Consider the following 27,636-nt stretch of genomic DNA (forward strand, 5'->3'; position numbering starts at 1 on the left):
GCAGGACTTGTAACAGAGTATTCAGTCAATCTCCCACCACCATGGATGAAAATGACCAAAACATAATAAGTCAGTTAGCCACATGAAAACTAACTGGTTCATATATTTAAATTATATTAGGGTTAGGAGGGTCATCTCAAGTCAAAGAATAACTTTGTCAGGTTAAACCTGGACCTTATTTTCCCATGTTTTGTGTCTAATTGACAATTTATTTGTGAAACTGGTCCAGTAATAATAAGAATGCAATTGTGCAAAATCAATGTAATGGTATGTCCACTATGAGGTTTTTTTTTTTTTTTTTTTACACCGCCAGGCTCAGATTATGTGTCTGACATTATTATGGAAAGGACCATACTGAGGATTACAAACGTTTTTCCTTACCTTTCTCTTGATCTGTTTGTTTATTGTGTCCATGTCTCGCTCAAGGAGAGATCTGGTGTGAAATCTAAATTGAAGAGCAGCAACAGGTCCCACTCTTTACATCACGCTTCCTCTGTGGGCCTCATAGGGTCACAGCACCCACAGGAACACCACCAGTCTCCCGAGCTTTGCAGCCTTGCAGCAGCTAGTTCACCCTCCTCTGCCTCCTCGTCCGCCCTTCAACTTGTACCTTGTTTATTTAACGGATCCCCATGCTAACCAATCATCCCATCCCCTGACATACAATACATCATCCTCTTCATGCGAATACTCTAGTTCTGAGATATACAGGCGACCATCAAACTCAAAACCTCATCCACATTGTCGAAATCACCTAAATATTCAGTCATGATATTAAAAATATTTTAGATAACAAGCAAGCTTTCTGTAGCCTACTCAAACACTCGGACAACATTCGCTTTACCACATTTCCACTTTGTCTTCCGGTAACACGTCACCTCGGGAGATTGCAGAACGAGAATTCTCCTTGAGCAAGACTCTTTCAATTAGTGGAAGAGCAATTAGAGCCTGTCAGTGGCAAACACAAGCTACCAGTGGACGTTAATAGAAGGTGCCAAATTTCCTCATTACAGTCCAGTCCATTGTACTGCGCTCTCGCTCAACAGTGGAGCAATTTCAGAAACAAAAACATAATAGGGTCCAGGTTGAGTACCCTCTAAATCAGCGTTTTAAATTGAAAAAAAAATCTTGCTTTATGACAACTTCCTTTGTATAACTATATTACAAAATTACAGATTCATTTTCATTTTCATTTTCGTTTTTCTCTAGTCGAAGAAACAAAGATCAACTGAACTACAGCGACCTGCTGCATTTTACCAAAATACTTTTAGACATTTTACTGCAGGTGAGTTTGATAACCTTCAACTGCATCGACTGTTATTCGGTATGTGTCATTGGTTAGGTTTCAATTATCGATCACGGGGGTGTTGTCCATCGATATACTTACGCTTTCTCTTTGATGCATTTTCCATTTTTTCATTTTTTTTTAACAATGAAATATAGTTGTGGGATGTTGACAGTATTTGCTGTAATGTTTACATGATGTATCATGACAATTACAAACACCTAAATAACCAGTTTGTCTTTCAACTTTTTAAACATCTATTCATCGAGGTGAAAATGGAATTAACCCTTCGATTATTTAAGCGCGAGCTACCGAGACATAGATGTTGTATTGAAGCCGGATATACCCAACATTTATCATTATTGGTGATTTATCACTGCTTCATAAATCATGTCTGAAGTAGTAAACCATAGGCCTACGAATTATAAACCTATGATAAAGCACATGTTAATTTATAACATGTGAAACGCCATTTTACATGTGAAAGTCACGTTTTTTTCACGTAAATTAAGCAGTGGTGGAAAGTAACTAAGTCAATGTACTCAAGTACTATCCTTAATTAAGTGCAATTTTTACTTGTAATTAACTTGAGTATTTTTACTTTAGGCTACTTTATACTTCTACTCCACTACATTTATCGACAGCTGGAGTTAATAGTTAACATGTTCCCTTCCCCAACCAACTAGTCATTTCAGGACAATAATAATAATAACACATTTTATTTATATAGCGCTTTAAAAGGCACTCAAAGACAACAATTAAATCCTTACAAATCTTTGCACCAGTATTCACAATTTAGCTGATAAAAACTCTGCACTCAAATTTCACATTTTTAATGCAGAACTTTTACTTATAATGCAATATTTTCACATTGTAATCTTGATAGTAAGACATCACATTTGAAACACATTTCTCTTGTTGAAAGCATTTTATATGTGGTTGCATGTGATTTTGGATGCTTCACATCATATTTAGTTATCATATTTCACATGTCAACACCGTTTGCTTTTTTTAGTAATGGAGAGTAAGCCCTGTTAGAAAACTCTACCATTATATCTAATCATAGTGCTGCATCTTCAGGTGTGTTTGGACAGTCTACCCGCCGTCATGTCTGTCGTTACCTCAAGCCTGTCTGAAGATCAGCAGAAGAAGCTGCTCTCTCTCCTGGGTCATGTCAGACTCCACCTGCTCTACAAAGCCAGCGTCCACGGCTTCACTGCTTTGGCTTTTCACAACCGCTGTGACAAACAGGGGCCCACTGTCATCGTCGCCTACAATGACGCTGGGTTTGTCTTCGGGGCCTACACCTCTCAGGACTACACCCAGAGCGGAGCGCAAGTCTCTGATGAGGAGGCCTTCCTCTACAGCATGAGCGCAGGAGGAAACAAACCACTGAGGGTGGCAGGTATCAACCGACAGTGTGCTTTCACAGATGAAGCCACCGGTCCGAATTATGGTGCCTTGGTGTTCCTGCATGAGGACAATGCTAAGATCAAGTCCAACCCAGGGGAAAACTTCACCTTTCAGGCTGCAGAGATGCACGGAGAAGACTTGGCACTGACAGAGTTTGAAGTGTTTCGAGTTGAAGGTGTGTGGTGGATGTGTTTTAATCCATGCAATCTTTAAAGTAAATTGGTCTTTTTATACTGAATTAGCTTATGTGTTGATTCATTTATGCAATGAACTGACTAAGAATGGCATTGTTTTATTAAAGTGGACTGTAGCAAATTAATGTTGAATGTTGAATAAAATATTTCATCATGTTTCAATTAACTTATATGAACTTTCCTGTAGGCTTGGGAGATCTTCTGGCCAAACCCTGGAGGAACATTTGCTGGACTGCGGAGTATGTAGAAATCTTTGGCAATTTTTGCCACAATTAATGAAAAAGTTGTGACTCAAGTAAATGGCAAAAGTAAAGAACCAAGTGTCTAAATCCACCTCTTATTTAATGGTACAACTAACTTTACTTTAAAAAGAAAAATATGTACACATTCTGTATTATTGTTATAAGATTGTCGCCTATTTTAATTTTGAATTTAAAGAGCAACTTAACAGCAGCTTAAAGTCTGGTCTTTGTCGACCTCCAGTGGTTTAACTCCTCACTTTGCTGCAGTGATGTAGAACTGTACTCCAAGGTGTGTAGATACACTGTGACATTGGGTGTGGTTACAGGTGCAACACACTTGAAACCTTCAATCTTTCTATGTCGATGTGGCTTAAATGTCTTCTGTGTCATTTGTGTTCCCTCCAGGAGAAAGCAGCAGTTGATGAAGAACATTCAGAGCTACAATCCTGAGATCAAAACAGTCCAACAAGCCCGAGTGTCGTTGGTGGGGCCCGTCGGGGCCGGCAAGTCGACCTTCTTCAACTCCGTCAACTCGGTGTTTCGAGGCAACATGATATCCCAGGCCATCGCTGGTACAGCGGGGAAGAGTGTGACCACTCAGGTGCTGGCACAAGTTTTACTCTTTGTGATACTCTGCAGATATGCTGAAGGTGAACTGTGTCCGTTGTTTTTGCTGCAGCCTAATCATGAATGTCAGCTTATAACATGGAACAAAAACAGCAGAGAAAAAATTAAAAAGGACAATTTTTTACATCTTGTAGTTCATATAAAGGTTGACATGCTTTGATTGTAATATGAACGTAAAACGGATTCCACATGCTCTAATTATACTACATTTATATCGCTCCTGCAGTTCCGCACCTACACCATCAAGGCAGGGAAAGGTGGTGGAGCTGTTCCTCTGATCCTGTGTGACACAATGGGGCTGGAGGAAAACGCTGAGGCTGGTTTGAACATTGAGGACTTAGTCAACATCTTCAAAGGTCACATAAAGGATCGCTACCAGGTCTCGTATAACTATCTACCTAATTACCCACATCTTCATGTAACTGATTTAGTGGTAAGAATGTAGGAGGCTTTGTTGAGTGATTAATAACAAATGATTCTCTTTCTGCTTTATTTGTTCCTCAGCTTAATCCCTCAACACCACTCCAGATGGACTCTCCTGGCTTTAAGAAGCAAGCGACTCTGAATGATGTGATTCACTGTGTGGTTTATGTGGTCGACACCTGCAAGGTCTCCCTCCTCACCCAAAAAATGCTGGACAAGTTTGCTGACATCCGTAAAAAGACCAACAACCTAGGTTAGCATTATAAGAATATTATTTTTATCATGGTTCCACCATTTCACCGTTTATATCTTGTTAGTTTTGATATATGTATGTTGAAATAGTTATATTAGAGACATGTCTAACATCTACACAAGAGTTTTCTTTGTGTACAACAATTCATTTAGCCTTTTTCCATGCTGAATTATATTTCTCTTGCTGCTGTAATGAATCTTAGGGTCAGTAAACTTTTACTTTATCTTCTTGGCTATTTCAATCTGGTCTTTTCTACTACCTTTTCTTCTGCTCTCTTATAGGAATTCCTCAGATTCTGCTGATGACGAAAGTAGACGAGGCCTGTCCGCTGGTGGCAGAAGACTTAAAGAATGTTTATCGCAGTGTTTACATCCAGAGGAAGGTAACAACTATCATGTTAAGATGCTCAACAAAATCATGAGAACAGCGATGCTGTAATTAATTACTTGTTTTTGTGTTGGCATTGAGAATCTAACCCATGTCCATTTATTTTGCCGTCTTTCAGGCCCGGGAGTTGAGTGAGTTTTTTGGCATCCCGTTGTCCTGTGTGCTGCCAGTGAAGAGCTACAGTGAGGAGCTGGAGCTGGACCAGGATATTGACATACTGCTGTTGACTGCTGTGCAGCAGATGCTAAACTACACAGACAGCTACTTTGACAACCAGGTTGTTTGAAATGGTTTATCCTTTGATATATAGCTCCTAGCAGTACAACAACAACTAAAGACAAAAGAATGGTGCTGGTTTCACACAACTGAATATGTTCATACTTGTTTCTGTAGTTTGGGTGAATTGACTCTTACATCAAGTTCAGTGTTAATGTTAACTACTTTTTTGAGCACTGTTTCACTGTTTACATAACTTTGAATGCACTTGCATGGATTTTCTGTTAAAAATGCATTATAGCTGTTATCTGTCATTATACAGTCACACGATGGAAATAAATGGATAAAGGTCTTTGTCTGCATGAAAGTCTTACTTGAACATGTATAACTGAATTCAAACTATTGTGACTTTCAGTTTTACAACAGCAGAAAGGTTAGTCAGACTTTTCTTTCCTTCAGTCAGCCACAAGATGTCAGTCATAATTTCATGAACTGGTGTCCAGTTATGCATCCAGATACTCTATTAAAGGAATGAGCCAGAAGTACATTTTATACAGACATTTCAACCATTTGCCATGAGATGAACTCTAAACTAAAACAGGGTGGAGGCTGGGGTGGAGGAGGCAAAGCTTTGCCAGCAGTGCGGTCTGTAACAGCATAGGTGTAGAATGAATCAGTGAGGAGGGAGTCATATTTAAATAAACCTCCTTGAAGTGAGAGTGGGCTGTGATTGGTGTGTGGCTGATTGGGAGCTATGATTCCATTCGCTGGCCGTCAGCTGGTTACAGCTGGGGGTGTATGACTTCCGTGTCCTGCATGAACTAAAGCTATGCTTCATGTTTATTGTGTCCATGTCTCGCTCAAGGAGAGATCTGGTGTGAAATCTGAATTGAAGAGCAGCAACAGGTCCCACTCTTTACATCACGCTTCCTCTGTGGGCCTCATAGGGTCACAGCACCCACAGGAACACCACCAGTCTCCCGAGCTTTGCAGCCTTGCAGCAGCTAGTTCACCCTCCTCTGCCTCCTCGTCCGCCCTTCAACTTGTACCTTGTTTATTTAACGGATCCCCATGCTAACCAATCATCCCATCCCCTGACATACAATACATCATCCTCTTCATGCGAATACTCTAGTTCTGAGATATACAGGCGACCATCAAACTCAAAACCTCATCCACATTGTCGAAATCACCTAAATATTCAGTCATGATATTAAAAATATTTTAGATAACAAGCAAGCTTTCTGTAGCCTACTCAAACACTCGGACAACATTCGCTTTACCACGTTTCCACTTTGTCTTCCGGTAACACGTCACCTCGGGAGATTGCAGAACGAGAATTCTCCTTGAGCAAGACTCTTTCAATTAGTGGAAGAGCAGTTAGAGCCTGTCAGTGGCAAACACAAGCTACCAGTGGACGTTAATAGAAGGTGCCAAATTTCCTCATTACAGTCCAGTCCATTGTACTGCGCTCTCGCTCAACAGTGGAGCAATTTCAGAAACAAAAACATAATAGGGTCCAGGTTGAGTACCCTCTAAATCAGCATTTTAAATTGAAAAAAAATCTTGCTTTATGACAACTTCCTTTGTATAACTATATTCAAAAGTACGGAAACTCCCACAGGGCTTGGCAACCAAGAAGTCCTTTTTCCTCTTTTTTTTTCAAATGACGGTATTACAGTTTCATTTTCGTTTTTCTCTGGACGGAGAAACAAAGATCAACTGAACTACAGCGACCTGCTGCATTTTACCAAAATACTTTTAGACATTTTACTGCAGGTGAGTTTGATAACCTTCAACTGCATCGACTGTTATTCGGTATGTGTCATTGGTTAGGTTTCAATTATCGATCACGGGGGTGTTGTCCATCGATATACTTACGCTTTCTCTTTGATGCATTTTCCATTTCTTCATCATCTTTTTAACAATGAAATATAGTTGTGGGATGTTGACAGTATTTGCTGTAATGTTTATATGATGTATCATGGAAATGAATACAACCATTAGGTATGCCTACGAATTATATAAAGCACATGTTAAGTTATCACATGATAAACGCCATTTTACATGTGAAAGTCGCGTTTTTTTCACGTGTTAAATTCACATAAAATTGTAAAGGTACATCTGATTTCTGATATTTCACGTGAAATTGTAATGGAAAAAATATATTTTAGTATCATGAAATGTTTTGAAAGATGTACAACTGAAAGGGAAAGTGAGGAACACAAACACTGACAAAACACAGCAGTCCTGAGCAGTTAATAAGTTTATGAACCCGGTGTCCTGTTTCTCATGGCTGATCACACACTCCCACTTCAGAAAGAAAGTGAAGACACAGTGTCTTCTTTGTCTGTATGGCAAGTTTGAGACAGACCTTAAAACCGTATCTGACCCTCAGTTAACGCACCTGGCATGAGACTAGATAAGAACGGTAGCCAGTGTACGAAAACATCTACTCCCTGTCTATGATTTATCCCAAGGCGTGAACTCATGTATGCATAAAATGGTTTGGTGTCTTGTACGATGTTGAAGTTTTCACCACAGACACTGACTGAAGTGACTGTGGTGCATTTTTCCCTTGCAAGTGAAATAAACAGAACAAGACAACTTTGAATCATTTGAAGACTTTATTATTTTCTTTTGATTTGTGAACAAAACTCTTCTCCCGATTTATTATTAGAAGTTTTCCACAACAAAATTAAGCAGTGGTGGAAAGTAACTACATCAATGTACTCAGGTACTGTACTTAAGTGCAATTTTTTACTTGTACTTAACTTGAGTATTTCTACTTTAGGCTACTTTATACTTCTACTCCACTACATTTATCTGACAGCTGGAGTTAATAGTTAACATTTTCTCTTCCCCAACCAACTAGTCAATTCACAACTCCTCAGATTCATCTTGTTTCCCTTTGATGATGTTAAAACTAGCTACAACTCAACCAGTTACAACAATTAAATCCTTACAAATCTTTGCACCAGTATTCACAATCTGTCAGCTGCACACCAATTCGTTTAGCTGAAAAAAACTCTGCACTCAAATTTCACATTTTTAATGCAGAACTTTGACTTATAATGTAATATTTTCACATTGTAATCTTGGTAGTAAGACATCACCTTTTGAAACACATTTCTCTTGTTGAAAGCATTTTATATGTGGTTGCATGTGATTTTGGACACTTTTTTTAGTAATGGAGAGTATGCCCTGTTAGAAAACTCTACCATTATATCTAATCATAGTGTTGCATCTTCAGGTGTGTTTGGACAGTCTACCCGCCGTCATGCCTGTCGTTACCTCAAGCCTGTCTGAAGATCAGCAGAAGAAGCTGCTCTCTCTCCTGGGTCATGTCAGACTCCACCTGCTCTACAAAGCCAGCGTCCACGGCTTCACTGCTTTGGCTTTTCACAACCGCTGTGACAAACAGGGGCCCACTGTCATCGTCGCCTACAATGACGCTGGGTTTGTCTTCGGGGCCTACACCTCTCAGGACTACACCCAGAGCGGAGCGCAAGTCTCTGATGAGGAGGCCTTCCTCTACAGCATGAGCGCAGGAGGAAACAAACCACTGAGGGTGGCAGGTATCAACCGACAGTGTGCTTTCACAGATGAAGCCACCGGTCCGAATTATGGTGCCTTGGTGTTCCTGCATGAGGACAATGCTAAGATCAAGTCCAACCCAGGGGAAAACTTCACCTTTCAGGCTGCAGAGATGCACGGAGAAGACTTGGCACTGACAGAGTTTGAAGTGTTTCGAGTTGAAGGTGTGTGGTGGATGTGTTTTAATCCATGCAATCTTTAAAGTAAATTGGTCTTTTTTATACTGAATTAGCTTATGTGTTGATTCATTTATGCAATGAACTGACTAAGAATGGCATTGTTTTATTAAAGTGGACTGTAGCAAACTAATGTTGAATGTTGAATAAAATATTTCATCATGTTTCGATTAACTTATATGAACTTTCCTGTAGGCTTGGGAGATCTTCTGGCCAAACCCTGGAGGAACATTTGCTGGACTGCGGAGTATGTAGAAATCTTTGGCAATTTTTTCCACAATTAATGAAAAAGTTGTGACTCAAGTAAATGGCAAAAGTAAAGAACCAAGTGTCTAAATCCACCTCTTATTTAATGGTACGACTAACTTTACTTTAAAAAGAAAAATATGTGCACATTCTGTATTATTGTTGTAAGATTGTCGCCTATTTTAATTTTGAATTTAAAGAGCAATTTAACAGCAGCTTAAAGTCTGGTCTTTGTCGACCTCCAGTGGTTTAACTCCTCACTTTGCTGCAGTGATGTAGAACTGTACTCCAAGGTGTGTAGATACACTGTGACATTGGGTGTGGTTACAGGTGCAACACACTTGAAACCTTCAATCTTTCTATGTCGATGTGGCTTAAATGTCTTCTGTGTCATTTGTGTTCCCTCCAGGAGAAAGCAGCAGTTGATGAAGAACATTCAGAGCTACAATCCTGAGATCAAAACAGTCCAACAAGCCCGAGTGTCGTTGGTGGGGCCCGTCGGGGCCGGCAAGTCGACCTTCTTCAACTCCGTCAACTCGGTGTTTCGAGGCAACATGACATCCCAGGCCATCGCTGGTACAGCGGGGAAGAGTGTGACCACTCAGGTGCTGGCACAAGTTTTACTCTTTGTGATACTCTGCAGATATGCTGAAGGTGAACTGTGTCCGTTGTTTTTGCTGCAGCCTAATCATGAATGTCAGCTTATAACATGGAACAAAAACAGCAGAGAAAAAATTAAAAAGGACAATTTTTTACATCTTGTAGTTCATATAAAGGTTGACATGCTTTGATTGTAATATGAACGTAAAACGGATTCCACATGCTCTAATTATACTACATTTATATCGCTCCTGCAGTTCCGCACCTACACCATCAAGGCAGGGAAAGGTGGTGGAGCTGTTCCTCTGATCCTGTGTGACACAATGGGGCTGGAGGAAAACGCTGAGGCTGGTTTGAACATTGAGGACTTAGTCAACATCTTCAAAGGTCACATAAAGGATCGCTACCAGGTCTCGTATAACTATCTACCTAATTACCCACATCTTCATGTAACTGATTTAGTGGTAAGAATGTAGGAGGCTTTGTTGAGTGATTAATAACAAATGATTCTCTTTCTGCTTTATTTGTTCCTCAGCTTAATCCCTTAATGCCACTCCAGATGGACTCTCCTGGCTTTAAGAAGCAAGCGACTCTGAATGATGTGATTCACTGTGTGGTTTATGTGGTCGACACCTGCAAGGTCTCCCTCCTCACCCAAAAAATGCTGGACAAGTTTGTTGACATCCGTAAAAAGACCAACACCCTGGGTTAGCAGTATAAGAATATTATTTTTATCATGGTTCCACCATTTCACCGTTTATATCTTGTTAGTTTCTACTACCTTTTCTTCTGCTCTCTTATAGGAATTCCTCAGATTCTGCTGATGACGAAAGTAGACGAGGCCTGTCCGCTGGTGGCAGAAGACTTAAAGAATGTTTATCGCAGTGTTTACATCCAGAGGAAGGTAACAACTATCATGTTAAGATGCTCAACAAAATCATGAGAACAGCGATGCTGTAATTAATTACTTGTTTTTGTGTTGGCATTGAGAATCTAACCCATGTCCATTTATTTTGCCGTCTTTCAGGCCCGGGAGTTGAGTGAGTTTTTTGGCATCCCGTTGTCCTGTGTGCTGCCAGTGAAGAGCTACAGTGAGGAGCTGGAGCTGGACCAGGATATTGACATACTGCTGTTGACTGCTGTGCAGCAGATGCTAAACTACACAGACAGCTACTTTGAGAACCAGATTATTGAGGAACAAGAGATGATTGATCAGCAGGAGCTCTACAGATCCAATGATTCTATTCGTCCTGTTCTATCAGAACAAACCAAACATCATGTCTGAAAGACAGGATCACGATTTCCCATATCTCAATAATTCAAGCCAATGAGTCGATATATTAAAAGAAATGTGTGGTTGTTTAAATAGTTTATCCTTAGATATATAGCTTCCAGCAGTATAACAACAACTAAAGACAAAGGAATGGTGCTGGTTTCACACAACTGAATATGTTCATACTTGTTTCTGTAGTTTGGGTGAATTGACTCTTACATCAAGTTCAGTGTTAATGTTAACTACTTTTTTGAGCACTGTTTCACTGTTTACATAACTTTGAATGCACTTGCATGGATTTTCTGTTAAAAATGCATTATATCTCTTATCTGTCATTATACAGTCACAAAATGGAAATAAGTGGATAAAGGTCTTTGTCTGCACTTCAAACTATTGTGACTTTCAGTTTTACAACAGTAGAAAGGTTAGTCAGACTTTTCTTTCTCTCAGTCAGCCACCAGATGTCAGTCATAATTTCATAAACTGGTGTACAGTTGTGCAAACTTGGATGTTGTGAAAAGACGAGGAGCTCATGTTGCACAACTGTATCTGCCCAGCTCAACATACTCACGAAGATTACTTTTACTAATGAATTTCACTGGAATCATTTTGTTTAATGCACATTTAGCATCAATGCCTATGCACGCGCACATGTTTTATTATGCACTGAGATGTCACGCAGAGCAACAAGGCTGACTGACAAAGCAAATGTACTCCCATACCGTGTAAAAGCCTCACGCAGTGTAACCAAACAAACAAACCACCAGTCCACATGACAAAGAGAGACGTTGAGTTTCTTTGGAGCCAATCGAAAAACTCTGGTGGTTTCGGTGCCGCCCTCTCCTCAGCCCCGGTATAAAGAGTGTGACGCAACGTTGCCAACAACAAACGCTGCCAACGCTTCTGTAGAGACGCACAGAGGGACTAGTGAAACCGCCGGACTGCTGTCACGCTTTTCTCACGGGGTTACGTTTTTGACTTCCAAACATGATTCCAGTGGAAAGCTTTGTGTCCATCGAGAACAGGTGAGCTATGTCGCTCGGTTTTTCTGCACTTTGTCAGATGTGGCTGTAGTTGTATGGCCGTCTGAGCCATGATGATGAAAATCATGTGCTGGACAGGAATGCTTCTCTTGCCTCGAGCCTTGCATCGCCTGAACTGCTGAGGCACAATCCCACTTTATGAGTTTAGGTTGAAGACTTTATTTGTCCCGGGTGCAGATATTTTCAGCACCAAATACTTGTATATACATTTAACTCATTAAAGTTTGACAGCATATAAGCATAATGCAACTTTTCCAAGTTGTTGCATAATCTTGTTTTTAAAAACATACTCTAATTATTCATATTTTATAACTTACTTGCACAATATACTGCATGTTGCACAGCCTCCAGTAAGACAAGTCCCTCTATTTTATCACAATCATCCACATGCAACATGAAGCTAATGGGACTGGAGGAGTAACCTCTGATTGCCTTTTATCTGGCTTCTCTAGGGCTATTATATAAAGGTATTTTAACAGCATTTAATGAAATGGGTTAATACAATATTAGACCCATTTGTTAAAGAACTCCAGCATGTGTATGACATGACCAGTGTGAGGACTTTTTTTTTTTTTTTTTTTTTTCAAGCATGCAAAAAGTTAATTGTTCTGTCTTCCTCTCAGGATGCAGTCTGTAGGTCTGGCTCTGGAGGAGTTGCTGGTGACAGCTCAGAAACAAGACTGCCTGACCGTTGGCATTTATGAATCAGCTAAACTTCTTAATGCGTGAGTTGAAACTATTAAGTTTTGCCAATGCCTGTAATGTTTAACACTCACAAGTAGATGCTTCTCTTGTATTTCAGAAAATAACTTGAGTGCAAGTGTCTGCCTTAAGCTCACAATTTGAAAATGTTTTCCTTCCTCCCCAGAGACCCGGACAGTGTGGTCCTGTGTGTTCTGGCAGCTGACGATGTAGATGATGTGGCGCTGCAGATCCACTTTACCCTGCTACAGTCCTTCTGCTGCGACAGCGGCATTACCATCCTGCGAGTCTCAGGAGTTCAGCGGCTCCATCAGCTGCTGGGTGCTGTGGATGCCAACAGAAATCAGGAAGAGCACGGAGACCTCCACTGCATGCTGGTTACGGTATGTTGACTCAGCACCCTGTGTTATGTAACTGAAAGGCCAAAAATGCATTACGGATTGTTGTCATGCAGTGCTGTAGGTGAAATGTTGTGATATTGGCATTATTTGAGTGAATATTTATTGCATTGCATTGTATTCTGCAGACCAAATTCCCCTTAAAGGCTGAACATGAATTTTATGTTGTCTTTGTTTCCTGTCTAGAACCCCCAGGCCGACCACTGCAGGCTACAGGAGGTGGGGACCTACTGCCAGGAGAGTCGACGCCTTGACCAGTGGGTGCCTGAACTGGCTCTACAAGAACGCTGAAGGGTCTGGCACCCGCATACACCAACGAAGACTTTTTGGGTTCAGATGCTAATGAACTGAGGGATCCGTTGTTGCTCATGCAGGGATGGCCTGGAGTGGACTGGGACGGGCTATCCTGACTGATAAGCAGGAACCATGTACTTCCTTTCAGCAACAAGTGAAACAACCAGAGTGGAGACCGGTTTACAAAATCTGCATTGTGCAGAAGATACAAACAGAAAAGCAGATTCACATCCAGGCCACATTGTGTTTTTTACATTGTCAGTAAAACTAAATCAAAGCTTCTATTTTGTGCTTCTGTTTGGCTACTTGCAATGTTTATGGGGGTGTGATGATCAATAACGGGAGTAGCAGCATCGACGGAAACGTGTCCACACCCCAACTTCTACCTGGAAAACCTGTGTTGTTTGTAAGGACAGGACAGGAATGCTGTAATGAAACTATGCCCAGCATTCCTGTGTACTCTGACATGGGAGAGTCCTTGGAGAGAAGGTGTGTGTGAATTGTGGTATGCTTGTACAATACATGACTCTTTCTTTAGAAATGACTGGGCATACAATGTGTGCATTCTTCAAATGAGCAGCTGAACCTGCGTAGGAATCGTCACCATGGAAACTGAAATAGAAATGATGTTCATGTTAAAGTCACACAGGGTTTATTGGCATTTCAGGACCACAAAAAGTCAATGCACAATGCATATCTTCTTTATTATCGACGGAGAATACTGAACTGTGTCTGAACTGATGAAACATATCTGCTGTAAATTGTCATTTTGCTGCAAAAAAAACAGTCAATATCTCTGTGCATTCAGGATGCTGCTTTGCTTAGATCAAACGCTGTTAATATAATATGAACGGTGCTACACTAGTAATTTATTGATTTTATCTATTATGCATTTGGCTATTTAAGGTCTAATTTTGTGCTCTGTTATCTAAGTCAATAAATTATTGTATTCATAATTGTTTTACTTCTCTATCAAGAATGTCATGCTCAAATTTCAAGACAAAAGCTGTGTTTGCATCATCAAACTGGAAAAATAGCTGAGTTGCACAACTACAGTTTGAATTTGGGTTGAATGGGAAAATTATGCACACTTTGAGCTAAGTCTTTGTTGGTGACGGGGCCTTACAAATTGTCTGGCTAGCTCCCTTGTTGTAGTAAACAAGTCAGTCAGAGAGACAAACTGGGGTTGAGACAGAAACTCTGTGTTGGAACAAACAGGCAAAGCAAGCTGATGCAGACCAACTGTTCCTTAGTCAAGAATCCAGGGGGAGGGAGAAGCTGACAGAAAAAAATCAAGTTGTCTGCTCAAATGTATAATTTAATATCCCAAGCCCTTTGCATTGTAGTTGTGTACATGTTTCACATCACATAATGACGCAAAACCTGTGAATGCATGTTGTAGAGGGCTTGGACCTTAACCCCACCCATGCCACGGTATCTCAACATGATCAGGTATAGCAAGATGTACCTGCAACACAATACAAGTGGTTCATCCTCCCCTGTGCCCTCCTCCCTCTCTGTTTTGTTTCCAACTCCACCCTCTGCTCTCACATGTCGGTTCACTTTCTCTGACTGCAAAACATGAGGGAACATTCAGGCACATGGACCTCCCATATGTTTGCTATCAGATGTACAGGGGTGTGGCTAGCATGGGGACTGACCTCTGATTGGCTCTGGTTCATCGACACTAAATCTGATTGGCTTTGACTTGCTGAGGGGTTAGGAGGCTGGGAAGGGACAGCTATGGGTTGAAACTTGGAGGAGACCGTTGACTGCTGAAGCAGTGCTTCAAATGGCACAGAGATAGCCAGGGGACTTTACAATTACATTCATGTCAACTGACCTGCTTTACCTAGCAGTGCTCTTTCTTTGCTCTGTTCTTTGTTTTGTCTGTTTGATGCAACAAGTATTAATATTTGCATTGCACACTATGTACTAAGGGAGCATGTGTGTCTATGTGCATAGAATACCTTTAAAGTGAGTGAGGAAGACAAAATGACTGAAAATATATTCTACAAATTGCAGCTAAAAATGAACAAGAGTAAGTGTCTACAGTCATGCACAGATGGCTCTGTGAGACATTTATGTTGTGTTTGTCATACTGGAGTTTGCGAATTTTCAATAGTATTAATTAAATATTACTTTTTTTCCTGAAAACTCAAATATAACTAACTAAAACAAAGGTGCCTGAACACCAAATAAATATGGATGCCTCATCAGCCAATGCTGCTTTTAAATGTAATTAAACCCAAATTGAATGGATATTGTGTTATTTTGCCACTGCACAGTACTTCAATCATCACATGGCCAAAGTTAACATGCAAATGCAACAATTAGCAACAATTGCTTATTAGCAGAAAACACAAACTGCTGAGGCTGATGGGAATGTCATTCATTTAGCAAATTACTGTACAATTTTGAGCAGATGACAGAGCTAGAGGAAAAGTTAAGTGATCATCAAAGTGTCATGACTTCATTATTTTATGCTATCAAACATTTGTGTGAAATTGTCATAATTAGCATATGAATTATTGAGTTATGGCCAAAAATGTGTTTAAAGAAAACCATCCAGGCATTCCTGAGATATCGCGTTGATGAGAATGGGATGCACGGATGAACAGAAAACGTAACGTGTCCACAGCTATTGCCGGCACGGTGGAGGTATAACAATTACACAAGAGCATGTGTTATTATATCATCTTTTTATTAATGTCATCTACTTTTCAATATCTTTTTAACAGCAATATCGACAAAATATTAACAGTGTGCAAGAAAACATGAGTTATGGCACATCAGAGAACAGTTACAAAAAATAGATATATTTTCTTCATAATCAATCAAGGCAAAAAGATACATATACTATATGCATACACAGGAGAGCAGAACACAAAAGATGAGTCTCCGGAAGGGCTCAGAGCCGATTCAGTGATGTTTGATTTCAAAGTCCACCAATGAGGAGCCTCAACTCTCCCCCCACCTGACCTCAAATTAATTTCACTTTCACTGCACGCTTTGTGTCACAAAACCAGTGGATTTCCATCTCGAGCCATGTGTTCTACTTTAACACTGTTCATTCTGCTGATCTGATAACCCCCAATACCAGCATTAACACAATATACGCCACTAGGCAAACTGACAACCAACCAATCACACAAACTGTCAGCTAAACCAGAACTTTAGGTCGGCTGTCTCTGATTTTGAGCCCAACCAGAAATGGAATGATTGAAATAACAATAATGATATAAAATAGCATCTTCAGACATCTCCAGGACAACATCAGTGTGTGTGTGTGTATGTGTGTGCGCTGATATGCGTGCATGCTTGTTTTATGTTGTGCAATTCCTTTGCAGTTCACTTTAGCTGCACCTTGCAAAGTTTTAGAATTGTTCGGATTCTGCAGAAAGCAAATCCCAGATCAGTAATTCTGGGTTACCTTCTACCTGTCCCCGCAGTTTGCACTCAGATTTCTGTTTGTGCAGTAATTATATTTCTTCAGCTGGATCCTTGCTTTTTTAAATTTTATTGAAAGATCACCATTCATTTCAACCTAAATCAGGTTGAAGATAAAGGGATTTATTTAATTTAAGGAATAGTTTGACATTTTGGGAAATACACTTAATGGATAAATTGCTAAGAGTTTTGATGAGAGGATTGAACCCCTTTCTTGTCGGTTTGATAAATGTGAAGCCATAGCCAGTAGCTGGTTAGCTTAGCTTAGCTTAGCATAAGGACTAGATAAATGGAGCCTCTGTTGGTTGCCTAGTGTTGCAAGACTAAGATATCACCTGTTCCTTGGTGAGCTTTAGAGGTGACAGGTAAGTTATACCTTTGGAGAGAGCCAAGCTAGCCGTTTCCCCCTGCTTCCAGTCTTTAAGCTAAGCTAACTAGCTGTCACCTTAAGCTACATATTGAACTGACAAATATAAGTGTGGTATCGATCCTCTCATCCAACACTCTGCTGAGCAAATTAGCATATTTCCCAAAATGTCAAGCTCTTGCTTTAGGTCTAAGGCTTTCATGAGTGGTGAACATATATTGCAGCTAATATAATGTAGCTGAATCAGGCACAGATGAAGCTAAACAGAAAAAGAAATTCTTTGTCTGCTTTGTGGGTTGGGGTTAGTATTTGTCATCACTTCAAAAATAGCTTCCCACAATTCAATTGAACGATTTTATCTTGTGACAGAATCCTTCATTACTCTTCTCCAGAATGAGCATCTGACAAATAAAAAGAGTGAGTGGAGGCCATGCATGATGTTCTGAATCAGACAGTGTCACATGACCTCTCCTCCGGTCAGAGTTACCCTGACCTGGAATGGCAGGGCTGCAGTACTGTAAGATTACTATGTGGCACTCTGCAGAGAGCCGGAGGCAATGTGTGTTCTTACACACTGTGACTCTCACTAATACACACTAACAATTGCATGCATCTCTATTTTCTCTTCTCTGCCTACTGCTCTGCCAAATCATCCCTCTCATCCGCCAAACACTTGCACCCAGCGCGCGTGCGCGCACACAGGCGCACGCACACGCACACACACACACACACACACACACACACACACACACACACACACACACACACACACACACACACACACACACACACCTCTATGGCCTTTTTCCAGCTTCTGCTCTCTTCTTATTTTGGGCACCACCAGCTCTGAGTTTGTAACAAAGACAAATGAGGAATGACCCAAGAACCATTGCCTACAGTGAACACATTGATGCTAATTAGCAATTTAGCCTTGACTTGAAGCATTCTGTTAACTTAGCTTAGCATAAAGACTAGAAGTGGGTAAATATAAAGCCTGGCATTGTCCAAAGGTAACACCAGCACCTCTTAAGTTCAACCCTGCGCAAAAAAACACAACTTGCTTTTCATACAGATTAAACTAAAAAAAGGTTAACTAGTGTGCTTTAAAAGGTGTTTGTACTTGTGTTTTGATACATGTGAACAGGGCCAGGCTAGCTGTTTCCCCGTTTCCATTTATTATGCTAAGCTTAGGTAACCTAACCGGCTGCTGACTGTATGGTAAATATGAAGCTAAAAACATGACATTGGTATCAATCTTTAATTCTCAGCAAGTAAGCACATAAGCATACTTTCCAAAGAGTGAAACTATTCCATTTAAAGACAAGTTAATTAACTGAACAAGGGTGCCTCATTTCAAGATATTTTCATTTTGTCACAAAAATGCTGAAAAAGGGAAGATTTCAATTTTGTACGAAGAAAATAACACTTTTAGGACTAAAGCCACCATTAACTTACTTAATGTAGGTATTTTTTACAAGGTATACCCTGCTTTTCAAACTGTGCACACACAAACAACTGCTCACCGCTCACCACTTCCACAAAAAAACTCCTAACTCCCAAAAGTCAGTGCAGCAGGTGGCTCATATTGACGTAGTGATTAGAGAACAGAAAAGTGGTGGGTTCAACTCCCCTGACAGTCACTCAGCAGCCGTAAGTCCTGTCCAAATCACTCCACCCTGCTTGTCACTGTACTTTACGCCTCACAAAAGCTTTGGCTAAATGCTCAGATGTAAATATGATGGCACAAAGCTCCCTGCTTTCAGCAATTAACCGCAGCTCAAAAGCAGCTCTCAATGCACAGCCTTGCCACTCCTTTAACCTTTGACCGCTGACAATCAAACCTAAAAAAAACAACAGCAAGAGAGAGTGTGTTATGTGCATGTGTGTGTTGTCCTAGTTGCCTGTCGCCCACCAAAACCAACACTTGATAAAAACTTGACCGCTCTGGTGTTAAAGGATAGATCAGGAGGCTGGTTTTTGCCACTGGAATGAGGTCCGGTGTTGATTAATCTTCTAACAGGAAACGATCCTAAACCTTACAGGGCCTTTGTTTCTATCAGGTGTTTGTATTGTATTGGTGGTTAAAACCATCCTCCGCTATCGCGAGCCTCTATAAACCTGAATGACAAAAACAAAAATGAAGACAAACATGATCTTGAATGACAGAACAGAATAAGTAGTACCAAAAAAAAATCAACATCCACAGTAAGGGATTCTGTGTTTAGATTTTGTATCTTACAAACACTGTACAGGGTAATACTCAACTGACCAGGTTCCATGGACTCCATAGAAAGAAGAAACTCAAAAAATAAACCCAAAAGACCTACTCTTCAACTTATCACTTCTGCACGTCTGAAAGAAAGTTTATACATTTAGTTTGTTTCTCTTGACTTCATTTTTTTTTCACTTCATCTTCAGCTTTTACAATCAAGTTTGGTTTGTCAGAGAGGAGGAGCATTGTGGAGGAGAGGACAGATGAAAACCAGGAGGAGACAGCTGGCTCTTACCAATCCAGTCCCTGACCAGTTTGAGCTCAGATTGACGCAAGCTCATCTACTGGGGAGACTGTAAATTTTAAAGACTGGTAAAGCCATGTCATTTTTATTCTATTCTGATTTAAAGCAAGAATTATTATGCATTAAAACAAGACGTATCCCCTTCCTCTGTACTGCAGAGGCAAACTAAAACACTTCCACATTTACACAATCCAATGCAATATATCTCTTCTCATAACCTTGTAAAAAATGGCAATCAAATGAATCAAACATAAGCAGAAAAAGTAAGAAATAGAAATAATTAATTTCAGATTTTTTCTAATTCACTTTTACTTTTTAAGTTTGGGTTTTTCTCCTCCAGCCTTGCAGTCCTTGCAGACTGACTCTCGGGTGTGGCCAGTCTGTGACCTCTCCCTCTTTCAGGGTAAAGCACAAGGAGGCTTGATAGAAACTTTAGTTTAAGATTCGAGCAGGTAATACCCCTGGCTTCCAACCAGATCTCCTGTTGTTTCATTAATGCTGGCATTTAACGTCAGACAGGAAGAGAAACCTGATCAGCCAGGGGCAACACCTATGTCAAAGCAAAACAAACAAAAAAAAAAACAGTATTATCTTATCTATTAAGTAATGCTTCAACAAAATATCAAAATGTACATTGAGTTCACAAACAGGTATTTCTTAATAAAAATGCAGTAAACGTCCAGGGTTAATAGCTTGAGTTCTGTGTAGAGCAGTTTTTCCCCTCATAGGTACAGATCTGAGGTCAGCTTAGACATTGATTTCAACCAACAGCAGCTATAATGAACTGAAGTGGAATCAATGACAGCAGATCAGCATCTAGAGATGACTTTCTGTACAGGTTGGCACAGCTGGAGGTTTGGCCAGAGGCCACAGGCAGAGAAGGTCTGTTGAAAGAGGTTTGGGAGGGAACATGCTAGCCCGATAAAGGCAAAGGCTTTAGCCACTCGCTCCAAAATTACCCTGCACAGGCAAGTTCGTGGGCAAAGCTCTCAGACCTTTTTTTTAACTCCCACAAAAAAAGCTTTTATTGAGCTTTTAATGGCACACTAGGTCATGTTTGGCACGGTTGGAAGAAGCGCCTACCGTCCATTTCTGTTGCCCACATGCATCCTCCCACTCCTTGCCTATGGCACTGCTGTCCGCCCTTTACCCAACCCCTCATTTCATGATAAAAGAAGGAAAAAAAGATCCTGGTTTCCTACTGATTATTAATGTCCAAATCCCTTTTAAAGTTAAGCTGACACTTGTAGTTAATTTACCAGCATATTTGAATATTACCAAAAGCACCTTGGATCATACTCAGTGATATACTGATCTCAGCCACTGAGAGAACGAGATACCTGCACCCTAGCTGTGGCTACGGGGTATGGCGCTTTTCCAGAGAGGCTATTTTGGGAGTGTGTGTGTGTGTGTGTGTTTGTGTGTGTGTTTCCATGAGTGTGTGCATATGCTAGACTTGAAGTGTGTGTGTTTGCATGTGTGTGTGTGTCTAGAGATCAATTTAAGTTTCGAATGTGTGCATTTAATGTGTGTCTGTATGTGAATGTGTGTTTGTGTGGCAGGAGGAGCGTAGCGCGGCTATAGGATGATGCAGGGCTTCTTGTCCTTGAAAGGGTTTTCAGAGGTGGGAACCCCGACCAGCAGAGGGTCGCTACGAGCGTGCTGCTCACAGTAACTCATCAGTTCTGCTGCTGCTTTAGAAACCTGTTGGGAGAGAGGTAAAGGGATTCAAAAAGGGGAGGATATGAGGAGAGAAATTGGACAAATGGGGGAAAAGAAGAAAAGGGAGGAAGGAGAAGAAAGAGAAAAGTATAAGGAAGGAAAGGGCAGATGTGGATGAATAATCACGCTCACAACAATCTAAACTATCGTCCTACCTTAATGCGTTCAATCCCCGCCTCAATCCTCAGCTGTTCCACCAGTTTCCTGGCCTGGGCGATATTATTAGTGGTAGACATACTGATCCATCAGAATACACCAACACAGGAGAAAACTGTACGAGAGAGAGAGTGAGAAAATGTTTGCTATGCAGACAATGATGGAGGATTTCATCAAATATGCTAAGTGACTCCTGCCGGCTACTAAAAACACTGGAACATAGTTTTGCATTTACAGACCGATATGCTTCCAATATGTTTTGATATGTGTCTGGTGTGTAACCAGGACAAGATTGAGGGTTGACATTCCTGGATTGGAAATTTACATTTAAAGGAAAACAAATACTGTGAGTACATATATATTGTTATATTATATTTAACACATAAAAGGTACATTTGTTGTAGTCAAGTTGTTGATTGTTGATGGTGATGGTGTAGCTACATGCATTATCCTAACATATGCTATTTTAATGAACTTTAGTGTTTTCATTTTATGCCCCTTTATACTTCTATTTCACTACATTTCATATGCAAATATTGTACTTTTTACTCAATGTCATTCTTCTGACAGTTACTAGTTACTTTACAGATTATACTATTCATAAAGTATTTTAAATTAGCTTGACCAACTACCCACCCGCATTAAAATGCTGCTTGGACATTAATGCATCCGTGTTAATCATCCAATAATATATTATATAATAATACAGAGTAACAAGAGCAATTTTCTGCACAATGAGCAATTTTATTTTTGCTACGTTAAATACATTTAGTCGATGACACTTCTGTACTTTTATATGTGGTGGAGTGTTTTTACATTGTGGTATTGACACTTTTAAAAATTACACTGCACTCTACACTATATTTAGGAATATTCTGCATGATGTATTTACAATCAAATGATTATTTACAACAGCTTCTGTCTTTACTGTCATGCTGTATATGAATATTGCTTTTACACTAAACTGATTTATGAGCTGAATTACCTTTTAAGTCATCAATAGCTTTATTTTGGAGACTGTATGGCCTCAGCTGTAGAGTTATAGCACCACTGTGAGGTGAGTACATGGTGGTGCGACACTAATAATGAGTGAAATATGGCAGTTTCCTAATCAAAATACAGTTTATGGAAATGATATGCATAGATTAACTAAGGCTGGAGCTTGACTTAACAACCTGAGAAAGATTTGTTGAATAAATAGTCTATCTCTCTATCTATGTTAGTCATTCATACTACATATTCTTCAAGCTTTTAGCACAGCAGAGATTATAGATTGTTACCTGACTGATGGCAGGCCGACACGACTCTCTCTGATCACAAACGTGACTGGATGGAGATCTGAGCGGTGCAGGCACGACCAGAAAACAGCTGCCAAGTCAAAACGACAGAGCTGGACTGCAGCTGAGCTCACATTGGCTTGTCTCTGTAAAAAAAAAAAAAAAGCAGAGCAGGTGAGATGGTTTCTTAAACAGTTACAGGTTACAGACAGGCAAACATGTAATACTTTTAAAAATGTTAGTTTTGTCCATTTACGTTGTCATGTCACGAATCCCAAACCGGATTTAAGATTTTGTTCCGTGGACTCATATTGGGAGATTTAGTAACTAGCTGTAGTGTGCACGGTGATTGGAAATCTGAATTAAAATAGTCATTCTTGCACAATTTTGAGTCTGAATAACGGCTGATTTCAGTTCGAAAAATATCAAACTATCCCATCATCAGCCTTAGGATTTATACTACAACATCTGTTATCACAATTTCATTTTTCGTCACAAAGCATGACTTAAATGACCAGGTGGTAGGACACTGCTGAATTGCTCATTACAAAAAAGTCCTTTAATACCTGTGCTGTCAAAGATTAATTTAAAACCCTTTTCTTTTACACGTCTTTTAGCACGGCGTAGAAGTTTCCCCAACAGTGCATGTGATCAAAACCGCACCTTGCTCCTCACGTATATCACTGTGAGTGTGTTACGACTTTGTGTCTCTCTGTCTGTCGCCCTCTCTCCCGGGAGGAGAGTCCTGCTTTAATTACTCCTACTGCGGAGTAGCTCAGAGATTCATGTCTGTAATTAAGGCTTTTTGTGTGTGTGTGTGTGTGTGTGTGTGTGTGTGTGTGTGTGTGTGAGAGAGAGAGAGAGAGAGAGAGAGAGAGAGAGAGAGAGGAGGGAGTGAATAGATTTGTTTTATTATAACACATGATACAATGATCTCTCTCTGTCTCTGCACACACATTTGTATTATCATACTTCTTACATGTTATAATTGTCTCCCAACCTAACCCTAACCCTAATTCTAAATCCTAATACTGATCTTAACGCTGAGCCCAAATCCTAATCCCAACTAGACCCTTAGAGGCAAAATGCCCAGATTTTAGAGGGTTTCTTTTTTCTTTCAGCTATTTTTTCTGTGTATTTGTTCTCTCTCACACATGCAAACTTGTTGTTGACTGCATTGAATTGACTCCCTTAATTCCCTGGAGAATATAGTGGGCGTATAGATACTGTTGAAGTCTTGCTTTGAGAAACACTAGCAGCAATATAACTGTAGTGTGACGTTAGATTGTGTTCTAGAAAACATGAACACTCGTTAGTTCCTTGTTAGATCAGATAATTAACACACAGGTAACCATTTAATTTAAGCATAAAAACAGAGCAAAATGTATTCAGAGGTAACCTATTAATGATAAACTTTCCTAAAAAATGATGGCACATGGCACATCCTACATAAGATGCTTTGAATAGTAAAAGGCATTGGCTCTCCTATTATTGTATTAGATTTGTATGGGGATATCACCCACCCTGGAAATTTACTCTACCATTCGTCTATAGTCCACTTCATGCCTAAACCCAACCCTGACCTGAATGTAACGTTAATGAAAAAAACTATTTTTAACCCTATGTAATGGTTTACCTCCTGATCTTTGTCTCTAAGTAGGAAGTGAGTGTGTGTGTGAACAGACAACCTTTTCATCACAACATAAGTTCTCATTAGCTGTCAGGGTCTAACAGCCAACAGAAGAATAGTGATACGCACATGAACAACAGCAACTCACACCAGCAATAAACCAAGTAAACATTATACACTACAGCCTGAAAAACTATACCTCAGAGTTCAATCAACACCAGTCACAACAAAAATGAAAAATATAGCTCATTAAAGGAGTAGGTTTTGTTGTCAACCCCCATGGTTCTTCTAAAACACCTTTTCTTTCAGCATGTGCAAACGAGGTGACAGCACTTTTTGTTTACAAGCTGTTGCACCTTTCGCAAACTACATCAATTCTGTTTTTGAGAGTGAACATTCAGATGCAAATGATGGTTTTGCTAAGAAATGTATGTTTTCATATTTCCCCAAATGCATTAGCAACAAACGTGGCAACTCGCAGGGACAGTACAATTTCAGAATTATAGCCTAAATGACGTTTTTCACACATCAGTGATATAATAAACCGAGTGCCTGCATCTGTTGATTTTTCAAACTTTCTGCTATGGCGCATTCCGTGCTATGAGAAGAAAGCTGTGCACTTCAAAACCAGCGCAAATATCAGTTTCTGCCACCTCCACGGTCAAATCTCTCTTTCTTGCAAAGACGGTGCACATGAGGGCTAACATATACAGTAAGCAGGCCATTTGTCTCTGCCTGGACCAAAAACATCACCCGTGCTGGACAGGCCGCGGTCAGCCAGCCAGCCTGCGAGCACACAGCCGCTCTCAAGACGCGCAAAAATGTATCAATCCTTATTGATCCTAGCAACTCCTGAGCGCTGATCGGGCCTGCAGTACGGAGCCATGTCCTCCGCTATAGGCCCTGCTTGCTGCTCTACCGTGTGAAAACACAATGCGGGCATTTTGATGGATAGAACAGCATGTCCTCTCTCTCCCATGGCTATCCACACTCCACACACGCACACACACACACACACACACACACACACACACACACACACACACACACACACACACACACACACACACACACACACGCATACGCACAGTGCGCGCAAGCACAGGCAGACCTTGTGTGTACATATCAAAACCAGAGATATTTTCCCAAGTGAAGACCAGACTAGACAACTTCAGGTTTGCAAATAGGCCCTGATTGTTAGCCGTGGGAGCAGGGTGGTGACATGTTTTGAGGGAGGCAAGCTCCAGCAGCCAATATGAACCCATCCAGCGACAATGGGCACAATACTGGAGCGCATGCCTTTATGTTCCGCTATTATGCAAATTGATCGGCACACGGCCCACTTCAGCACATAAAATCCAGAGTTTTTTTTTAATACCGTGGCTTGTGCGTCCTCAGAGTCCAGCCGAGCTGTAGGAAATCTTCCACTGACCCTTTCCCCGGTCCTCCCCACCCTCTATGCCGGTAAAGGGCTGGGGAAAACCGGATTCGTGACACCGATGAAGCCCCTCTCCGCTGCAGCCGCCCTCGGTGACGAGAAGCCGGGGTTACGGAGGCGCACGGACGCGTTACAATTATTATACACAGGGAGAAAAATACCCGAATATCTCCAAACTCACCTCCGAATGCGCTGTATTGGTGATTTAAAGGGCCAGATCCGCTGGTTTCTCACCCTCTCTGCTCGTTCACTCCCCGTCTTCGCCGAGCCAAACGCCTCCCCCTCCGCTACCACTGTCTGTCCACTCCTCTACCCCCTTCCTCCTCCTCCTCCTCCTCCTCCTCCTCCTCCTCCTCCTCCTCCTCCTCCTCTTCCTCCTCCTCCTCCTCCTTCCTCTCTCCTTCTTTCTCACTCCATCCGATCCGGTGACAGCACCTTTAACCCAGGGGCTCCCCAAAAACAAACATTCACACAGATCACCCGAATGCATCCACTAGAGTTTGGATATTTTCAATACCTCATCTTTTTTGTTGGAGGACCCCTGGTGCCCCATCAGGACCCAAGGCTTTTACAGCACTGTACATTAAGCAGAATGAAGTGTAGATGGGGTAACATTTGCATAAATAAAAAGCCCCATTCAACATTGATTTGTATTTTTCTGCCTGCTCTCACTTTGTAGGCTAAATGTTTATTCAACAATTAAGTAAAGAAAACATTTCTTGCTCGATCCCCTCGAAACCTCTTATTTTGGAACCTTGATCATGTCGTAACAACTTATAGCCTATAACAGCATGATTTTGATCTATTTATTGCTCAGATTGCATGTAAATAATAAAATAGATTATCGAATTTGCCTGAATATTTTCATTCCATATGAAAATAAATAAAAATACCCTTTACCAAAATGCTGTATCCTCTATTTTGAGTGGCCCAAACATTTTGTATACATTTCAGATATTTATTTCTCGTCTAATTCAAACGTCTCCAACATATTGCTTTACATATTTTTCTGATGATAAGTAGCACACCCTAAATACACTAAGAAACATGTGTCTAATATGTTAAAGCTTGATAATATGTTTTTCTTTGTAAACTTAGTTTTGCACGATTAACGAATGGTAATGAAAATTAGATTTAATTGAATTCATTGATTTGACTTTGATTTCCCTCATCTGTGCATTAAATGAAGACTACAATGCATGACCCTTATTTCTATCCATGGTACTTTGCCTGTAATTAGTTTTTCTGCTGCAAGATGTGCATAAAATAAGCCATATTTTGCAACTCTACCATGATGCAAATGCAACCTGTAAGATGTGTATTTTTCCGCTGGCACGTACGTGTCGAGTTGTGTACCTCACTGTCGCTATGCCTCCGCTCCACATGACGCCACTGCGCTGTGCTGCCACACGGCGGCGCCCTTTGCCCAACTGTATAGTTCCTTCCATTTTGGGGAGGTGTGGGCCGCTCCCGCTATTCCTGGCAGGCCCGGCGCAAACGCGCATCCGAGCTGATAGTCCACTCCTCCACACGGAGCTTAAAAGTGCTGCATCTGCTGCATGATCATTGGCTGAATGTGGACGGTTCGCTCTGTGGTGAAGGAATGAAAGAAAGGTCTGACAAGTATAGGAGCTTATTTTGTTTTACCCTACATCTTTATTTGTTGGGTCCATGAAACCTGTGATGCTGACATTGACGGAGATGTGCATTC

General features: G+C 40.7%; 4 protein-coding genes across 5 annotated transcripts; 3 read left to right on the forward strand and 1 right to left on the reverse strand.

The window, feature by feature from the left end:
* Window positions 1-1,209: 1,209 nt before the first annotated feature.
* Window positions 1,210-5,392, forward strand: LOC137866421 (interferon-induced protein 44-like). Its single transcript, XM_068702335.1, has 8 exons — window positions 1,210-1,285; window positions 2,366-2,873; window positions 3,080-3,131; window positions 3,540-3,735; window positions 3,988-4,140; window positions 4,266-4,437; window positions 4,719-4,819; window positions 4,943-5,392. The coding sequence occupies exons 2-8, from the start codon at window positions 2,393-2,395 to the stop codon at window positions 5,108-5,110; spliced, it is 1,323 nt and encodes a 440-aa protein (XP_068558436.1). The 5' UTR covers window positions 1,210-1,285; window positions 2,366-2,392; the 3' UTR covers window positions 5,111-5,392.
* A 1,124-nt stretch (window positions 5,393-6,516) lies between these two features.
* LOC137866420 (interferon-induced protein 44-like) lies at window positions 6,517-11,322 on the forward strand. The gene is made up of 8 exons (XM_068702334.1): window positions 6,517-6,819; window positions 8,294-8,801; window positions 9,009-9,060; window positions 9,469-9,664; window positions 9,917-10,069; window positions 10,195-10,366; window positions 10,463-10,563; window positions 10,687-11,322. The coding sequence occupies exons 2-8, from the start codon at window positions 8,321-8,323 to the stop codon at window positions 10,942-10,944; spliced, it is 1,413 nt and encodes a 470-aa protein (XP_068558435.1). The 5' UTR covers window positions 6,517-6,819; window positions 8,294-8,320; the 3' UTR covers window positions 10,945-11,322.
* Window positions 11,323-11,747: 425 nt separating this feature from the next.
* LOC137866422 (growth arrest and DNA damage-inducible protein GADD45 beta-like) lies at window positions 11,748-14,325 on the forward strand. The gene is made up of 4 exons (XM_068702336.1): window positions 11,748-11,957; window positions 12,599-12,700; window positions 12,844-13,060; window positions 13,262-14,325. The coding sequence occupies exons 1-4, from the start codon at window positions 11,920-11,922 to the stop codon at window positions 13,364-13,366; spliced, it is 462 nt and encodes a 153-aa protein (XP_068558437.1). The 5' UTR covers window positions 11,748-11,919; the 3' UTR covers window positions 13,367-14,325.
* A 1,727-nt stretch (window positions 14,326-16,052) lies between these two features.
* gng7 (guanine nucleotide binding protein (G protein), gamma 7) lies at window positions 16,053-26,208 on the reverse strand. 2 transcript variants are annotated; one of them, XM_068702339.1, is made up of 4 exons: window positions 26,107-26,208; window positions 22,861-23,003; window positions 21,580-21,695; window positions 16,053-21,406 (listed from the first exon to the last, which is right to left on the reverse strand). In XM_068702339.1, exons 3-4 carry the CDS (start codon window positions 21,658-21,660, stop codon window positions 21,281-21,283), a joined length of 207 nt encoding a protein of 68 aa, XP_068558440.1. In that variant the 5' UTR covers window positions 21,661-21,695; window positions 22,861-23,003; window positions 26,107-26,208; the 3' UTR covers window positions 16,053-21,280. The 2 variants fall into 2 exon arrangements, with proteins under 2 accessions (XP_068558440.1, XP_068558441.1); XM_068702340.1 differs by having other exon boundaries at window positions 25,866-26,208.
* Between the last annotated feature and the right edge of the window lie 1,428 nt (window positions 26,209-27,636).

This window comes from Cebidichthys violaceus, unplaced genomic scaffold (genome assembly GCF_023349555.1).
Source record: "Cebidichthys violaceus isolate CVI_PGR_0920_01 unplaced genomic scaffold, fCebVio1.0.p SCAF_83, whole genome shotgun sequence".
Lineage (NCBI taxonomy): Eukaryota > Metazoa > Chordata > Actinopteri > Perciformes > Stichaeidae > Cebidichthys > Cebidichthys violaceus.

What these genes read in the sequence shown, in the direction of transcription:
- LOC137866421 (XM_068702335.1), top strand. Translation starts at nt 2,393, where the DNA reads ATGTCTGTCGTTACCTCAAGCCTGTCTGAAGATCAGCAGAAGAAGCTG. An exon ending in AACATTTGCTGGACTGCGGA is followed by an intron (nt 3,132 to 3,539) that starts GTATGTAGAAAT and finishes TGTTCCCTCCAG; the next exon opens with GAGAAAGCAGCAGTTGATGA. An exon ending in GTGTTTACATCCAGAGGAAG is followed by an intron (nt 4,820 to 4,942) that starts GTAACAACTATC and finishes GCCGTCTTTCAG; the next exon opens with GCCCGGGAGTTGAGTGAGTT.
- LOC137866420 (XM_068702334.1), top strand. Translation starts at nt 8,321, where the DNA reads ATGCCTGTCGTTACCTCAAGCCTGTCTGAAGATCAGCAGAAGAAGCTG. An exon ending in GGAAGAGTGTGACCACTCAG is followed by an intron (nt 9,665 to 9,916) that starts GTGCTGGCACAA and finishes TCGCTCCTGCAG; the next exon opens with TTCCGCACCTACACCATCAA. An exon ending in ACATAAAGGATCGCTACCAG is followed by an intron (nt 10,070 to 10,194) that starts GTCTCGTATAAC and finishes TTTGTTCCTCAG; the next exon opens with CTTAATCCCTTAATGCCACT.
- LOC137866422 (XM_068702336.1), top strand. Translation starts at nt 11,920, where the DNA reads ATGATTCCAGTGGAAAGCTTTGTGTCCATCGAGAACAG. An exon ending in TTTGTGTCCATCGAGAACAG is followed by an intron (nt 11,958 to 12,598) that starts GTGAGCTATGTC and finishes TCTTCCTCTCAG; the next exon opens with GATGCAGTCTGTAGGTCTGG. An exon ending in TCAGCTAAACTTCTTAATGC is followed by an intron (nt 12,701 to 12,843) that starts GTGAGTTGAAAC and finishes CTTCCTCCCCAG; the next exon opens with AGACCCGGACAGTGTGGTCC.
- gng7 (XM_068702339.1), bottom strand. Translation starts at nt 21,660, where the DNA reads ATGTCTACCACTAATAATATCGCCCAGGCCAGGAAACTGGTGGAACAG. An exon ending in CGGGGATTGAACGCATTAAG is followed by an intron (nt 21,407 to 21,579) that starts GTAGGACGATAG and finishes CTCTCCCAACAG; the next exon opens with GTTTCTAAAGCAGCAGCAGA.